The sequence below is a fragment of the Haemaphysalis longicornis genome, unplaced genomic scaffold (assembly GCF_048455015.1).
Source record: "Haemaphysalis longicornis isolate Haplotype H1 unplaced genomic scaffold, Haemaphysalis longicornis Haplotype H1 scaffold_2, whole genome shotgun sequence".
Taxonomy (NCBI): Eukaryota; Metazoa; Arthropoda; class Arachnida; order Ixodida; family Ixodidae; genus Haemaphysalis; species Haemaphysalis longicornis.
The window spans coordinates 200,747,842-200,766,368 of NW_027526295.1; the positions used below are offsets into that span (position 1 = coordinate 200,747,842).

Consider the following 18,527-nt stretch of genomic DNA (forward strand, 5'->3'; position numbering starts at 1 on the left):
CCTCCCATATTTGACAGCGCGAGCTTTCTACGCATTCCAACACAAGGAGGGGCACAAGTGGCTCAATGAAATCATCAGTCTCCGTCTCAGCTGGCTTCCGATTCGGTAGCTCAGTTTGGAAGCCTGACAATACAAGCTGAGACATCAAGTTAACACGGGCCACGTGGTGAGAAATGGGGCCAAAAATTAGCGCGAAAAATTTCTTTCCCGTTTCAGGCTCCTCTAAGGCCACTTTGATGCGTGCTGTGTAGGGCGCATGAGCAGCTCCGATGTAATGAGGGTGGAGATGGACGACGTTCCCCACTACGAACGCTGAATTGTAGCCATCGCCTTCTTGCAAATATTTTACAAATGTTCTGTTGATTGCTGGAGGAAGCTGCGAAAGTGACAGCACTAATTCCATGTCTTACCCGGTATTCGTTGTTTAAATTTGTCCGCGAACAAATCTGGCTCACCATGGGTTGGCTGAGGGTGGAACGGCACATAATCTGACCTTGCCAATATAGCTTACCTAATGTTAGTTACAAGTAATGAATACATTTTTTTTATTTTGTATTTTTCGCATTATTTAAACATTTTTTTGTAATTATAAAGGTTGCTCATTTTGTTCCGTCGGTTCCGTCTCACCTTTTCTTTTAACGTGACGTCAGCTAAAGATTTCGAAGCGTTGTTCCAAGAAGCAGCGATTGCGGTCTCTTGGAGGTTTTCAATCCTTCGCAATCCTTTAGGATACGCGTAGCTTTCGTAAATCAACTCAGAATTAAACGTTTGCACTATCAAACCTATTAAAAGGTGTGCAACATGCGTTCACTAGCCCAGAATTAAAGGGCCGGGAATACCATAAAGACAATGTCCTTCCCCCTGCTTGAAAAGGGCCCGTCAGCTACGCGTTCGTGAAACGCGCTGGAGAAGGCACAGCCCGTTAGCGTATTTATTAACTTCAGGTTGAAAAAAACCAAGTCTTTTGGAGACTACAATAACAGTCCGGTTATTTACGCTAACGCCGAATAGCCTGTTTACCATGAGACCGCAATCTTTGGTTTAGGCCTAATCGCGCTTCTGCGTTCGCGAATCTAACATGGTGGATGCGACGTTCGGTTGGTGTGCCTTGTTTCTGTGAAGGACCTCGTCGTACTGGCTGGCCATGGATACGTGACAGCGGTTTGTGTGTGTCCACCGCCCACTGGCTACCATGCGGGGATCAGAAGAACGTTCGGCGCGTTCCCGAACCAAGGTGAGGGAGAAAGCCCGGAGTCCCGAGGACAGCCGCCGCGTAAGCAACAAATCTCGTCACTCGTCGCAAGGCAGCAGCCATCGAAAGCACAAGAAGAGTCATCGGTCGCACCGGCGGAAGCATTCGACGCGGGATTCGGAGCGGGCCATCGTCGCTACCAAGCCCCTCGTCGAGTACGACGATGTTAGTTCCGACTCGTCGCTTCCCTCGGACGACGGCGGAGGGGCTGCCGAGCACGTCTACCCGGCTTCGCCGCCGCCGCCGCCTCCGCCGCCCGTGTCCTCGTCTTCGTCGAGTCGGCACGCTGCGGAGCGGTCATCCGAGCGGTCCGAAGGCAGCAGCAAGCGGCGGCACTCGTCGCGACACAAGTCTAGCGACGTCAAGGAAGCCAGCAGCTCGTCGCGCTCGTCGAGCCGGCGCAACCACAGCGAACGACCTCCGTCGCCACCACCCCCTCCGCCGTCGTCGCGTTCGTCGCGGGACTATTCGACGTCGAGCAACTACTACGAGCGCGATGTGATGAAGGACTACGCGAGTAGCCGGACGTATATGAGTGGGTACAGAGACTCGGGCGTGCTGGACCCGTACTACGGCTTGCCGGACTCGCACGGTGACTGCTACAGCAGCCGCTCGAGCCGCAAGCGTTCGTTGTCGCCGGACCACCCGCGCGCCTACAAGGGTGGCGGCCGCAGTCCGGTCAGCTCGCCCAGCCCGCCGCCCAGCCGTTCGGCCAAGCGGCGGAAGACCCCGACCTCCGATTCGCGCGAAAAGGACCGGCCGTCGCGGAACTATTCGCCCAACAACTCTTCTAGTCTCTACACGTCCTCGCGGAAGACATCCGCATATTCACGAAGTCGAAGCAGGAGTCCGCTCAGGTGGGTACCACTTCTGGTGAGACGGTGGGCCTACTGTTCGAGGTCCTAACCCGCTTCCTTCATCCCCCACATGCCCTCCCCCTCCTTGACACGTTGCCTTGTCCATGGTTTTCTTGATGCGCCTCCAGAGCTCATTTTATGGCGCACCGTTGCTCCTCTGAACACCTAGGGCGGCATGTTAAGTTAGCCAAGTGCGCCGATTGCTGTCCTCTGCCTGGAGCTATCGGGCGTAGCTTTTCATGCCACATCGCGTGACCTTTCCGTGTCACCCGCGCCGCGTCGCACTCTCTTGGGTCGTGTTAGCGGCACTAACGTGTGACTTTGAGCAAGTGGGATTTGCATACGTTTCAAGAAAGGCTGCGAAATTTGCGTGCAATATCACTGGTATGGCTTACCAGTTTTACGACGCAGAAATCAGCTTTTAGTGTTTTAATGGTAGTAGAGCTCCCACATTTTTTGGGTGGACCTGTTTGCATAGAATGAAATATGCCTATTTTGAGTACTACTGACACGTGTGTCACACCTTGGTGAAGGATAATGGTTGGCCCTTTTCTCGATCCTCTGGTGCAATAACTAGTCGCCGATTTCGTTTGCTGATTAACCAGTAATGTTGTTTTCTTTTAGCCAACATGAGGTACTTACCTCCAATTTTAAAAAGCGGCACAAGTACCGTTGCCACTTGCATTCAAAAGGAAACCATGCAAGTCTATCTAAGTGAGTACAAAATTGGAGAGTTTTAATTGTGAGTGTCCTGGTTGTAGTTCTTAGCCGAGTGTTTCTTGCCCCTCAACTGGGCTGTCAATGCCGTCAACCAAGTGCGATGTTGATTGATTTTTGGGCACTGCCCGGGACAAAAGCGCAGCCTGAAGTTGGGTCAGGGCCGAGAACTGGATCATAGAACGTATTTCACGCTCCATAGTTTGCCTGTTTTATAAGCTGCTCCCTGACCTTTTTTGGGGCCCCCAGCTGTGCTTGAGTAAGCCATCTGGCTCGCAAGGTGGCCTTTGCCGAAAACGTGAACAAGCTGTGAATGCGAGAGATAGTTGGTAGTGTGACCTGTAGCTTTGCTTACCAGAGTTGCTTGGGGTGGTTACCACCGACTGGCATTCATGTACTGCTTACATTAGATCGCTCTCTTTTTTTTTTTTTTTTAGTTTTTATAGGCAGGCAGGGGTGCACTGGCCACACAGTCATGGGTGAGTGCGTTTTGGGCGTTAATGCTGTAATGTTTTTCTGCATGCATGCATCTTTTTTCTTTTTTTTTTCATAACCAATAATAATCGCTGCTGTAAGTTTGGAAAAGCACTTGAGATCAGCACTCACATTTGTATTGCTTTAGTGTGCAGAGCCTTGGGGCATAACTGTTTATAGTTTTAGAAGGTATGTGTTTTGTATGGAGATGGTAATAACAATGGGATAGTTGGTCCTCATATGAGGCAGCTAGGTTGGACCAGTGGGGTATGCAGCTCCCTTCGTCCGAAAATAGTAAGTCCGGAAATAGTAAGCAAATTTGCTCACAAAGTTATTACCCCAACGAGGCAGAACTATTTGTTGGCTTGGCGGCTTGCGATGACGTAGAAGTCCGACCTCAACCGAGGTGAAGCACTCATTTCATGGTTGGCCACCTGAATTCACTTCTATGTCTGCGATTTTTGACGGCGGTGGTTCTACCCGCGTTTGTTTACAGCGTCGTCGTTACTATGGTTACTTCAGCAAGTGACCACATGGGACGACAACGCTTTTAGGGGCAAATCCCCTTAGGGATGCTGGGGCTGTTGGCGTCTCCTGACGTCGTCGTCACAATCGTCGCCGTCGTAATCGTCGTCTCATGTAGACACGGTACTAAAACACTGGGAAACTCGTTTACACCTCGCGCTAGAACGTAACGCGCACTAAAAAACACCGGGACACTCCTTTATGCCTTGCGCTAGAAGGCTTCATGCCTCAAAGACAAGAGACTCACAGAGAAGCTGTATACCTCTACACCTCAACGGTTTCATCTGCGTTGGCAAAAACGCCAAGACGCCAAGAATACTTATACACCGCATGCGTCACCCCTCCCCAGGTTTCACATTAGTGGAGATGGCTTAGGAGGTTTTTTTGTTTGTTTGTTTTTTGTTTTGAGCTGGCTTCCCAATCCTTACGGACTTTGAGCGTGAGGTACTGAGTCGACTTTGCATGCGCAAGAGTTGCCATGAACGGTAACTTACTTTTATCCTAGCTACATAATTCCCTGTGCTGGCAAAGTGTACGCTCACGTCTTGATTAGATAACAGCAAATGCACTGCGCTCGACACTTCATACAAGCAATCTAGTACTCTTAGTTGATGTTGTTTATTACGTTATTCCTGTTAAATGATGCTCAGGAGTACGACAAATGACAGGTTTTTCCAAATGGGCAAGCAAAATCTCCGCCGCTACTCCTAGCCAGCCGCCCACGCTCTTGGAGGCAGGCAGTCGATGAAGTGAGCTTTACTCCACAGTTGGTCAAGTGTACGCTATGTACAAGGGAGCGGCTGTCCTGAGCTTGGACAGAGGACAGTCCCCACGAACTCGATAAGCTGTTGATGGGAAGCAATGAAATTAAACTCTGGCTGGAGTCGTCGTTACGGGATGCGCATGCTCTTCACCTTGTCGCCACCAACGCAGAGACAATCAGTCGCGACAGCGTTTGTGCTTTAACTCACTTATTCAGCCAGCGGGAGTGAGCGCCTGTGCACAAGCACCTTTCGCGCGCCGTTCGCTACAACCTCGCAACTGAAACAACGTCGAGTCTATGCTCGAAACACAGGGTGCAAGGGATCCTTTTTGGTACAGCAGCCAAGAAAATGAAACCGATGAAATTCTTATACCAGAAACGGAGCTCTGCGTGCTCGCACCGCACACATTGTTGCTCGTGCGCTCACTGTATCCTTTTGCCAAGAGCAGGTGAGCGTCGAGCTGGGTGCGCAATCCATTTGCACGCTGTTAAATGCTGGGGAAGTGATCACACTCAAATACCTACCCACCGCTATCCTTTCAGGAAATGTTGCATTTTCATTAAATCATCCCTGCAGTTACAGTGGGAATCGGCCATAATGCAACGCTGTTTTTTCCTTGACGGCTCTCTATCCTGAGTGAGCCGGGAGCAGTTGCTGAGTGCCGGTCCGCGCGCTGCTTTGTCGGCGCGATAAATGATATCCAATTGAACTATGTTCTTCGCATCGCAAGCCGGTCATATTTCAGCCAGGGTATTCTGTTGAGTGAAGGAAGTGAACTGTGCAATAATATAACCGCCGAAAATTGGTGTCAGTGCTCCTTTAAACTTCCGAAGATCGTTGCAGACAGATAATTTCAGCTCAAGGGTGAAACGTTGGGCGAGGAGCGAGCGATATTTGTCATGTCCTAGGACAGATTTGATCCGTCAAGGGGAGACATTTTGTCAAACCTCTCGGGCTTCTGCTACTTTTATTTCAGCCTCAGTTAAGCAAGGTGGCCCAAAAAGGTGGGAAAGAACTAGTTAAACCTGGGTATAACAAAGTTACAATAATTCACAATTTTTCGTTATTCGGGTTTCGAGTCAAGGCTCGCGTGAATGAAGCAAAAACGAAATGCGAGACATAGTGATGAACTCGCCCTTAAAGGATTTATTTCACAGTGAAGAACTGTGTGATTTGCACTTGCTGCTTTCCCACAAACTTTACACGGCAATCCAAAAAAGCTAGGTCACTTACCCCATATCACAAACGTCACTTAAGTATCACTTTTGTCTTTTGGCACTTTTCGGTGCCTTAACCCGTTTCAAAACCCAAACAAGGCATAAAGGGTGCCTTTTCGCGAACTTGATGCTGCTCTTTTCTGCACTCAAAATTGTTGAGAGGGTGCTAGCTGGAATACTGTACCGGACGGCAATGTTCTTCTTTCTCACGGGCAGAGACTGCATTTAAAATTGTGAGCTTGTCTTGGAATTGAAAAGCCAAAACTTCTCGTTTTCAGGCAGCTTAGCTCATCACCGACGAACCAACACCACAGATGGCACTGGAGACGTGCGACTACGCGCCGACAGGCAGGCCTAGCACCAAATAGACACCGCACTCACACTGGAAACACATGGTAGTTTGCGGTGCAGGCGAAGTTCGCTAAATTAGTGCATTTCTTCGGCCTATTTTTCAGAAGAAGTGCAAAAAACAATGGCACATCAGCGTAGCGAATTCGTTACATCAAGGTTTAACCGCTGCTACGCCTTCGTTACATAGAGGTCTCAAAAACATGGGTTTCAATGGGGCTGGCAATGGGGGATTGAAAAACTTCGTTATATCCAGGAATTTATTACATCGAGGTTCGCTACATCCAGGTTTAACTGTACAATGGCTGCACCGCCAAGGTGCCCAAATCAAATGGGTGCATGAGAAATAATTTTAAGGCAAAAAGTAACACCAGGAGTTAGGGAATCTGCTGTTCGGGCTTTGTTTTAAGATTTTGAGGGGAACAGAACGAAGCTAGTGTTCATGACTAGGGAAAATTCACTCTGTTGAGTAAGTTTAAGTGACTTCAGTTAAAATGGCTGTTCTATTTCTCTGCGTTTGGCTACCAGAGTTGTGAGCAGAAGTCTTGCTTTCGGGCAGTATCTGGCCCTGCAACCTAAATTTATTATTGCGAAGGACACTAAAATGACAGCGAAGGACCGCTCAATGTTATCTTGGCGCTCTTTGGCCTTGGCTGCCCTTGCGCCATAAACACCCACATACTACTAAATTTGGGAGTTTGGAATTTCGGAGTGCCAGAGCTACGTCTAGGCTACGAGGCACGTCATTGGGGGAGGGCTCCGGATTAATTCTGACCACCTGGGGACAATAACGTGCGCCGAAATCAAGCGTTTTTTCTTTTCACCTCCATCAGAAAAGCAGCCACCATGATCAGGAGGGTCTTGTTCTTTGGCCATGATGAGCTTCCAAATGTAACGAGAGTTCAAAAGCTCCCAAACACTAGAGCAGCCTTTCGTGTACACATCTGCCGTTGCCTAAAGTGTTCAATAATCAGCTTCCAGGCTGTAAATATAAGGAAAGAAGTGGTGCTTATATTACACTTGGGTCATTTTGTTTTTGTTGCCTGTGCAGTCAGCAGTGCATGCTGGGCATGTCTTATCAAGAACAGGTTAGCTGTGCGGCACATCCGTGGGGCAGCACATTCCTTTAGGGTTCATGGATAAATAACATAACCCACCATGTTTTGCCACCTTTAAAAAATCGTGCAGTACTTGAGCATAATGTCACTGCACAGGATAGCACAGGAGGGGACACTCCTCCTCCTCCAAAAAATCTTTGGGCCATGGGGGGCGGCGGGAATAACAACTACTGATAATTATAATTGTATTGCAAGCCACGCCCCAGCTTGCATGGCTTTGATACCATGCTGTCACCACAACTATCAGCCATTGGCAGTGCCCCTCTGCAGAACCAAAAAACCATCAGAAACTTGTGTGAAATTCTCCCACAGCATCCCAATGTTTCTCAGTTTGGTGCATGTTGTTTGTTTTGCTTGTCATTTTGTTATGCCTCCTTGTGAGTTTTCTTTTTCTTTTTTTTTGGGGGGGGGGGGGGGTGTCACAGCTTTTTAAGTTGAGTATCTTGCTTGCTCTCACTCGTACGTTGCAGGACATTAGATGCCACTGTGGGTTCTTCAGCCAGGGGTATTCGTCTAACCGCTGTTAGATTTTCAACCAGATTCCATGCTGCTGTCAAGGTCAATGTTGGGTAGTGTTCATTTTTCACCCAGATACTGGCATCCTGTGAGGAACGTAGCTTTCAAAAAAACTGTGCTCTGTTGTACTGAGGGATAAAATTTCCCAACATGCATCAATTGCACTCCGTTAATTAGCAGCTTTCACTTACTGCACTCGAAATCAGAAGCCTGAACACCTAAATGCAAGCTCAGTGCCGCAGCCGTTGGGTTTTTTTTTGCACCATGCGTGGTTGTGTAGCTGGGGTGGTTCATTTAGTGTCGATAAAACTAGGTCAGCATTTGTCTGTGCTAGTTACTGGTTTGTAATAGGTGGGTGGGAACCACGCAAGCATTCTTAGCAGTTTTCAAGCTTGTATGCGCACTTTGTTTATTCTGACCCTATTGCTGGGTTGTTCTCGTGCAGTGTAAATAGGGATGAACATGCTTGCTAGTGGAAGAGCTGCATTAATTTCTTCATTATTGGTCCTCTACAGATGATCTTTATTGTGGAGGATTGTGTCGAATGCTGTTGGTGGTTATCTCTTGTTCCTCTGATGAAGTTTTTAAAGCAGTGCACTTACAGAGCCTTACTTTACTGCATTGTTCTTCCGTGCAAGCCTTTTTAGAAGATTTTGAATGGTTTTCAGCTGCTTAGTCCAAGGACCCTGGTTCAACTTTGGCCGCTGCACTCGTGTTTCTGATGGGGGTGAAAAACGAAAATGCCTGTGTCGTGATTTTAGCGCGCGTTAAAGATGCCCAAGCATTCAAAATGAATTCGTAGCCCTTTACCCAGGTGCAGCTTTGGCACATAAAATCCCCCTAATGTGAGTTTTTAATGTTTGTCTTCAGTTTAACACCCTGAGCCAGCCAGCTGTATTGTGCTGAAACTTCCGCACTAGCAAGAAGGGGGAAACCCTCAGCCTTCACAAATATCCACTGCCTTTGCGTCTCTGCATTTTGTCCGTCAGGGCACCAGGTATGAGTAGCTTTTGGGCACCACCGCAAGATTTTCAGGCCTTCAACATGCCCACTACTTTGTAAAAATTAGGCACGAATAAGTGCCTGGTTCTAGGACCCAGTATGATTGGCTAAATGTGCTTTATTTTTTCCAAGCATCTTGCACTGCTGCAAGTGCAGCACACGCAGGTTATAGGTTGGTCGAAACAGGTGCTTGTCCAAATTTGATGTTTTTCAATGAACTTGGGGAGATGGAGTGCAGCTGCTGGTACCCGTAGTGGTCTTAGCTGAGTCCGGAGTCAGTGGCCCAAGGTTTTGTTGTGATCTGCATTTGTTCATTGCATTTACGTCTAGTATAGTCTATTTCAACCCAGGCTTTGAGTGGTAAACAAACTGAACCTGTGCAGGCACATGCATGAGAAGGCTACAAAGTAGGAAAATGTCATTCAGGGTGTACACATCTGATAATTTCACAGGCATTGGCACTTTCTTCAGACTAAGCCTGTTATGGTAAAAAGGTGGCTTCGAAGCCGTTGCGCACTGGGGGGACTAATTTCACTGCTTTTCAGTGGAGCAACAAAACACCATTTGTCCCCACTGCTGGGGTGCAGGAACTACGACAGCAGTTGTTCTACAATGCATGAGGAGACAGGTTCAACTATTCCTGGCTTGTCATGAAACTTTCCCATGAAATAAACGCCCATGTATATGTTTGCCAGCTAAAGATCTTTTGTTGCCACACATGTTCTCGGTTGTTAAGCTTCAGATTTGAATACTCCCACAGCAGCATTGGTACAATTGTCTTCTGCTTCTTTGCATTGGCGAAGTTGACGTAGGTTTTATGCGTGTAAAAATGCTTAGTAGTGGTGTAAATCTTGCAAGAAACTCTAGCAATAAATGCATTACACCTCTAAGCCCACAGGTGTGGGAAACCGAGCAAAATCCCTCAAAGATGCCTCTCAACTGTTTTGGTGGGCACAGCAAGAGTGAGGCTGGGGTTTGGCATTTGGCCTTTGCCGATATCGTGATGTGTTACTGCTGTGCGCCGTTTCTATCGTAATGATTCGTCTGGCTGGCCCACCATTTTCAAGACAAGCAATGCTTCTTCCAGCCGCTTTGCCCCATCATGCATAGTTTGCTGCGTAGGTTCGTTTTTTTTTTTTTTTTTTTTTTTTTTTTTAAATCTTCACCTCTGATTACATTTTTCCACAATGTCCAAGGTGGTGCGACACTCAAGCCGACAAAGCTATGAAGTAGCTCAATTCCTGTGACTGCGTGTGAGAGCAGCTCCGGCGCGGATTTTTTATTCCTTCTGGTCACTGATGCATTCTAGAGTGTAGCCGCAAGTACCAATCCAGCAGCCACTGTGTCGGTGTTTTTAAAGGATGTCTCATCCGTTGGTCCTGGTTGATATGCCCTTAGTTTCTTCCGAAAGCTTCATAACGGGGGTGGAATTGATGAGGACATACAGAGCATACGGGAAGGTGTCATATTGTTCTACTTGTTCGCTATTATTAATAGTAATTTCAACATAACGGGGGTGGAATTGATGAGGACATACAGAGCATACGGGAAGGTGTCATATTGTTCTACTTGTTCGCTATTATTAATAGTAATTTCAACATAAACTGTGGTGTAAAGGGGAAAAAGGGCTTGGAAGGGCATTAGGCTTGGATAGGTCCCAAAAATGAGGGTAGATGTATTGCTGTATCCGTCTTGAAAATAACCCGGTCCTGCTAAAACGTGTCATCGATGGGGCTCTTCGATTATCACTCTCTGATTCACTGTGGATGCGCTGCGGGTTGGCCGAGTATTCTCGTCGCCATAAAAGTACGTGTGGGAAATGAATGGCGTCTTGCATATCGAACAGACTTTGGTAGGTATGGGACTAATAATGGGGAGATCCCCAGTGCAGCATAAGCTGCTTTGTGAGGGTGTTCCATTTGTGTAGTCAGAAGAAGGGTGCACAGTGTTACCTGCACATTGTCCGCGTATGCTATGCTACCAAGTGGAAGCTGGGTAGGAGGGCTGGGGTAATGGAGCTGGCTACATTGGCTAGACGGCAACAGGTATGACTAAGTTAACTGCTTCAAAAATAAAGCAGCAAATCATTCGCACACCCTAATTAGAGTGATGAAAAGCGTAGGGGGAGGGGGATGGGCCTGCCTGATACGACACTGGCCAGCTGACATAAGCAGCACGGCCACATATGTGACCCTGTTTGTCGGGCCATATCCGTGTTTCACAAAACAGTTACTATCAACCGTAACAAAAATACGGCAGGTGAAGTCCGCTCAAAAGCAAACCCAGTGCGAACAGCAGTCCTTGAGTGGTCTTGCTGCGCCATTTAGGCGGGCCGACAGTAACCAAAGTAATGAAGGGGGCACCACCAGTCACAGCAGCAACCCCGTCAACATACTACTTTTCGTTTTAGGTACCCGCCCTGAACACGTCATTGCTGACGTTAAAATACATACGATGCTGCAGGAGCAGGAGAATTACAATTCTGACATAAATTGTTTTGATTTCTCAGTAACTAAAGCATCGTTTGCTGCCGGACAAGCTCTGAGGGTACTGTGAAACACCAAACCCTTTAAATAAAAGAAATTTGTTTTTTGTCTTCATGGCCATTTTGAAGATTTTTTCGATTGTGTTAGCTAACCTAAAGCATTACTCGAAAGGCTCTTTGAAGTAGAGGAAAGGGGTGCGGGGCGTGACTTGATTTGTCACTTTTTGGCAGGCGCTAAAGGCAAATAGGCGTAGTGTCTTAATGACAAGCACATACATGTGTGACCTTACGTGGGCAGTCTTCCACAGAAGCGAGTTTTGTTATTGGTTTCACGTGCTCGGCTCTCGGTCTTTTCATGCGAAGCTACCACTTGCAGCATTACAACGAATGCCTACCCCTTTAGGATTGTTGAGGTATGGCATGCTTGTCCCCAGGTGCAGTAGAAGTTGGTTCATGCTGAAGCCTAGGAAAACCAGCAAAAAATACAACGTAGACACAAAGCAAGGGGAAGACAACACGCGTAGGATGTACTGTTGTATGTATTTATGTATGTCTGTAACACACACAGGTTGCTCACAGGAACGTATCGTTCCTCAATTACATATAAATTGCTAGTCCAGCGCATGTGCTGTCATTTTCTTGTTTCGTGTCTACATCTTATTTTTTGGTAGTTTTCCAGAGCCCGGATGCAAGTCAGAATGTTGGGCTAGGTTGAGCTAGGATCTCAGCTGGGAGCAGAGGATTGGATCAGCTGTCGAACTTTCATAGTGTGGGGCTGTTTACAGCTCACTTATGGGGTGCAAGTATCTGAGCTTACTTGCAACCCATCAGCTGTATTCATACTTCCTGGTGGCACTGCATCTGTGAGGCAATGGTTAGGCTCTGACTCATAGGGGTTGTGTGGGCCGTCACAGCGCTGGTTGTGCCCTTGATTCATAACTTGTGCACGTCTTCACTGCGTTGTAGCCTCAAAGCTCTCTTCACATCAGCTCTGATGCCTGGCAACTTTCTGCCGCGGGCTGACATCATAATAGAGTTCCTTTTGTGGTCTCAAAAACGCAGGTTTGATTGGGCTTTTTTTAATTTTATTTTTACTGATATTGCCTATGCCACATTTTCGTAAGCCATGGGAGGGGGGGCTCTGGGAGATTGCTTTCTTGATGGTTGATGGAGGGAACATTTCTTTAGAAGCAGGCCCACAACAGACCCTTTGGTTGCACGAACGCTAGCAGTTAGCATTCCATTGGTCTTCTAAAACATCCTTGCGCTGGCTTATGCCCAGAAAGAATGGTTCATTGAGTTGCAGCAGACTCTTGATATACGGAAAACGGTTAAATGGCACTAATTGCCTAAATGGAGCAAATGTCTCACGGTTGGGTGGTTTTATATTGACACTGTAAAAAAAAAAATCTTAATCAGAATTGAAAAAACTCAAGCTTAGTGTAATTGAGGTATGCATCACTTCTTGTTTTGTGACTCTGGCAGTTACCAATTTTATCGCGCACTATGCACACTGCAGTTGTACCACTTGCTTGTAATCACAGTGTGCTTGCAGTGTGCTTGAGAGCTAAAACAACCAAACGTAAAGTCGTTCCCTGGCAAATAAATCACAGTTGTCACTATTTTTGCAGGTGGAATGAGTAAGTGAACTGTTGACAGATTTTTTTCGTTTCGTAGTACGGGAGAATAAAAACCACTCACTGCTTACTGTTGGGCATTAACATTTGTGCTCATGGCGTGCTGTGCCCTTTCATACGTAAAGTTTGTGTCACGCAGTGCTGAGCCTACAGTCTCTGTAAGTGAAGCTCCATATGAACGTAACATTTTTCCAGAACGAGAGTCCACTGTATTTGAAAATCAGTGTTCTTGCACATTACGTTCAGGTGGTTTACCTTTTGGTGCATCCTCCTTTTCCTTTTATTCTAAACATTTTCTGTGGGCATTCCTTCCTGCATGTCTTCAAAACAGTAAAAAATAATCACGATCCAATAAACCTGCAGGGACACCCCTCCCCCCCACTCTGGAATAATATTGCCGCAGGTGTTACCTAAATTCGAACTCCAGCGCAGGGTCATTCTCTCTGCTTGGGATGTGCCTCTCTCGGAACATTGAGCGTGAGAAGAGAAGGTTGGGGTGCTAACGCCGCAGCTTTTGTTGTTAGTCCTCATCACCAGCTTAGGTGCAGTATGTGAGTCTTGCTGGCCCGGTAAACACAATTTCTTCACCTTTTACCCGTGACATTTGTGGTGGCTCATGTAACAACGATCACGTCCAGGCCAAGACAGCATAAGCTGTGGCCAGGATGGAGGTGATCGACCCGCACCCTTCACCAAAATGTAACATGGCGACAGGGCGGATGACACGGACCGTGGCAAAGACTGAGGAATGATCTGTTTACAGTATTTACATAGCAGGCATAAGATAGCACGCGCAAGAACACAGCCACTCCTTCGTCTTCTGTCGCAGCCATGGCAGTATGGGGCATTGCCCGCCTATGTGTCTTATGGCAACATGAGCGATTGCTGTTAGTAATGTGATACGAAGGCACTGGGGCCGGTGTGCGTGAAGTTCTTAAAGGGCCTTTTTTTTTTTTTGCTTCAAATCAAGAAAAAAAAGTAAAAATTAAGGTTGCTTACAAGGTGTTGAAATTAAAGGAACACCAGTTGATATCGAAAGTGGAATACTCTGAATTTGCACCATGGTGTGTCCACCTCTGTGATTGGCATATTATTTGTCGGAGAGGAGGTTATTGAAGCCGACAAATATGCCAAATTATGCTGCCAGATATTTTACCTTCTTGCAGCCTTCCTTGGTGGCACATAAGCAATTATTCAAAGGTCCTCCAACACCACTTTTTAAAAGCAACAACACAAAATTGGCAGAGAAATATTGTTGGTTTCAATTATGGGGCAAGTTCAGCACGGCTGCTCTACCATGCGACAATGGGGTGGGGTTTTGACATGGAACACTAATCATAATTTGGCCTTGTATCTGCCTAGCTGGTAATGAGTGTTGGCTTTGGGAGCCTTGCAGATGGGTAGTTCAAAGATAAGGTGCACACAAATAGCCGAAGCACAGGTGGGCACATTTTTGAGAACATAGTTCATTATTTCGGGGATGTTAGGTTACTGTTGCCATGACGTCTGCATTATTTTATTGCAGTTATAGATGTCCTCATTGGGCTTGTCTCTTTGCACAAAGCCTCTAGGTCCCCTTATTTTGTGCGATTGCTGTGGTGCCTTTTCTTGTCTGTCAAAAGCGACGGGCCACTGCAACCGATTTTGGGGCTTGCACGAACGTACACCGAGATGCTTTTGTCACTGCGCACATGCATGCACACCTGCTGGAGTCTTCATAGCTGAGTCACTTTGAATTACCATAACAACGGTGCTTCCTCCCGGTTTCACTATAGCAGTGCACGGTCTGCTTGTAACCGCAGGGATGGTGGTGGTTGCCTTCACGGTAGAGCTACACTAACCACAATCGGGCAGGCATGTACCATGAAGTGCATATGTAAATCAGCGTGAACCACCTTCTTGCTTGTGCTTGCCAGTTCTGACAGACGGGAACAGGAAGGAGGCGTAGAGTGTCACTACAGTGAACAGCTGCTGAAAGTGGGATGCAATGGAATTTGTGGAATTTTAAATTCATGACGTCTTTATTCGTGTTGGGAGATGATCTACACCTGCCATTGGTTCCCCATTTTCATTTGTCCTGTGCCATTACAAAGCGAAATGAAGACATCTGAAGCAATATGTAACTGTGGTGTAGCTGTATTTGTTGGTCCACTTGGTGCATATGGACAACTGCTGGAACCAGGAGGTGTAATGGCCGCAGTTGCACCCTTGAAAATCCCTCTGAAGTACCAGTGCCAAGCCCACAGGGCATGCTACTGTCCCCATTACCACCACCATAACCACCAGTCCAGAACAGGTGGTCAAGGTCCATCTCTGATGTTCAGGGCTTCTATTCATTGAATGTTGCGGGTAGTTTCTTTTCTTTTTTGTTTGTTTATTAAAGGCAAGAATATGATTTCCTGTCATGAAGACAGATAAGCACTTAATATTTTCCTTTTTTATTACAGAGGCAGGAATCTGGGGTTTCTACCATGCCGTCCGACTAGCAGTTTTTACTACGCTCCTTTTCAACCTTTCTTCAGGAGCTTCTTAATTTCAAAGTAATTTCCTTGGTAATCTGGCACTGTTTAAGTTCATTCCAGTAATGCACAATGTTGAGCAGTGTGTCTCCCTCTGTGTTGTATTTAACTGTTAGTTCCTGATTGTATGGGGTGCCATCGTTGGGAGGTGTTGGAAGCAGAGTGGCATCATTTTTCCCTCTTTTCTTCCCTCAGGTCAAGCAGACGTGCCCGGAAGTCCAGGAGCCGGTCGAGAAGCCCACCCCTGCAGCGCTCAAGGGGCGGCCGTTCCCGGTCGCCTCCTCTGAGCCCCCCGGCCGCCTACCAGACGCACCGGCGGCGAGAGCGCAGTCCCAGCTACGAGACCAAGTTCGCCTCAACGAGCCTCGGCGCCGAATTGCGGAAGCACCGCAAAGGGCGCGAGCTTGAAAAGAGTCGGCACTCGGCCAGCAGCCGGGCAGCGCAGCCTCCGCAGCTGGCGCCTCCCCCTCCGCCTCCCCCACTGCCGCCCACCACCCCGCCCCGCAATGGGCCCGCCACGGCGGACATCCCCCCACCACCGCCGCCACCCCTGCCCCCCAGTGACACCAGCCACCCACCGCCACCTCCTCCAGAGGCGCCCCCGCTTCCGCCCTTGCCGCCTCCGCCCCCCGTTCCTGCGGCTGCTCCCGTGCCACCGGCTGAGGCACCGGCCCCGCCTCCCCCGCCACCCGCGGAGCCCTCCAAGCCGCCACGCACCCCCCCTTCGGACAACTCCCTCGAGCTGGTCTCCTCGCCCGAAGAGAGCGCTGCCTCCGGTGCGGGCGGGGACACCAGTGCCCCGCACAGCAACAATGGCGTGCTGGACGAGGAGGAGGAGGAGGGGGAAGGGGAAGGGAGCCTGGAGAGCGGGCGCTCGTCGGTGGAGCGGCCGGCCGCGGAGCCCAGCCCCACGCAGGCCCCACCGCCGCCCCAGCGCAAGAGCATCAAGGAGCTGCCCATGCCACCTGGCATGAAGGTGGAGGACATGATGTCGCCCGAGGCGCCGGACCGGGACGAAGGGTCACCCCAGCTGCAGCAGCAGCAGCAGCTCCAGCAGCAGCTGCAGCGCGAGAGCAGTGCGGCCAACCAGAAGGCCATGGCCGCGGCAGCCTTTTCGTCGGGCAGCTCGGCGTCTCAGGCGGCGTTGAATGCCGCCTCTATGCAGGTCTTCCGCAGGCCGAGGTGAGGAGGCCCCCCTTTCCCCCACTTGTGGTTCTTTGGGGTTGCACCGGTGCATCACTGCCTGTGCTTGACATCGTATGGAGCAGCCTTTGGGGTGTAGGACGCATTGTCAAAGTGTAAACCGAGGGGATTCTCTTTTTTCTCTCTCTTTTGATTTCAGGATACTTCTATTCCTGTTAGGGGATTATTACAGGAGGAGAATCCTATATGAGGTGCACAGTAATACACAGACACTTTGCATCAAACGTATGCCAAGAAGTCTAAACTAAACATAAACAAAATACACAAACAAATCATTACATCTTCGCGTGCAAGGGGTACAAGTTTTTCAACTGTCAGCAGTGTTGCTGCAGTGAGGTGGAGCGCATTTCGGCCACATATGGTTTGTGGGAGAAGAGAGTGGCGAAAAACGTTGTTCGTGTGAGTAATACTGCTCAAGTGAATGACAATGCTATTTTCGTGTTTGCCGCTTGCCATTTGCATTAATGAGCAGGGCCGGATTTATTTGAATGAATATTGCACGAGCGGGTACAGAAATTTAAAGCAAAATAGCAATGCACAAACTGCGGTCAGAGTGGAAAGGCCGTCCCATTGTAGAAGTGCAGTCAGTGGATCTGTGTGCATGTAACGAGTATGGATGAAACGCACTCCTTTTTGTTGCATTCTTCTAAGCGAAACTAATTTTGTCCGTGGAAGGGAACTATCCGACATTTGCGTATTTCTGAATGAGATGGCACGGCCTACTGAGATGTTGATTTCTGGCGTCCAGCCGTGTAGTGTCTGTATACCTTTTCAGGGCCATAGTTGTTACTTCATGGCGCCTCGGACACATACTGTATGGTGGCTGCCCTAACATTGTGATGCCAGCTTGTGAAAGGTGCTGCCATCTCTCCAGAGTTGCACAAATTGCTGTTTCATTGCGGTTCTGCCTTCCGGGCCTCGTAAGAACATTTTTATTTTCAATATACTCAACATGCACTGTTCAGCTTAGGTAGAAGGAAATCATGATGCCCTAATATTTGAATGCTGTAGCAGTTTGGAGGGGCCATTTTTAGATGTATATGAAAACCTTCTTTCTTCGCAACAGAAGTGACTGTTCTCTCTTCGTAATTAGCACTTCTTTGCAACCTTTCTTAGGTGTAGTAGTTTATTAACTGATCCTGATAGCTACTTATTTTCTGGTAAAGCAAGCAGTCATCTACGAATAATCCCATCTTAATCAAACTACTTCTGTTATATCATTGATTGAAAAAAACAAAACATGTAGCTAAAACAAATCCCTGGCAATGCAGGACAGATATGGAACACAATGTTGCTTTGCCTGCTGTGCCCTTATTATGCCAAGCTTTTTGTACTGCCACTTGCTGAGCTTGCCACATATTGGCTCTGGGAGTGCAGTTCCATTTCAACAAGCGAGCAATTTGGGACGCCTTTGGCACTTCCCTGGTGCATGCAAAGTTGCGTGTTTCTTTTCGAAAATTTTGCTTTTCATCATGAGTAGGAGGTTTTTCTCTCTCTACATGGAGCAATTTTAAGTTGTAAAGGCAGTGGAAGTTGTATTTTAGTTCTGGTTGGGTTTGGTTGAGGCTTGTGAAGAAGCGGTAATATGGTGGAACAAAAATATTTTAGTTAATTAATGAGAACACTATCCTAGTTGTGGAACAAGGGATCGAAATGAACAGCATTCTCTTTTGCCTAGCAGAAAGCTGACGAGCACAAAGTGCCTTCACTCTGCTGAATGCGCCTATTGTCAGCAGGATTTACCAACCGCAGTTGCTTCTCTGGTTAAATAATTCTTCCTTCCGATCAGCTAACAGTGTGGCCTGAAGCGGGGCTTACTGCACAGACGTGAGCAGGGCTATGAGGACAACCTACTTACTTGTCTCTTCTGAACGGTGTAGCCTTCAATGACTC

At 48.0% G+C, this 18,527-nt stretch overlaps 1 protein-coding gene across 3 annotated transcripts in view; it reads left to right on the forward strand.

Moving 5' to 3' along the window:
- The first annotated feature begins 651 nt into the window (after window positions 1–651).
- Window positions 652–18,527, forward strand: part of Cdk12 (Cyclin-dependent kinase 12) — a 55,564-nt gene continuing 37,688 nt past the window's right edge. For 2 of the 3 annotated variants that reach the window (XM_077699097.1, XM_077699095.1), the window contains exons 1-3: window positions 652–2,109; window positions 3,264–3,305; window positions 15,627–16,613. In XM_077699097.1, the coding sequence (XP_077555223.1) occupies window positions 1,193–2,109; window positions 3,264–3,305; window positions 15,627–16,613 (1,946 nt within the window). In that variant the 5' untranslated portion in view covers window positions 652–1,192. The remainder of the gene's footprint in view (window positions 2,110–3,263; window positions 3,306–15,626; window positions 16,614–18,527) is intronic. The other variant, XM_077699096.1, reaches the window with a different exon arrangement.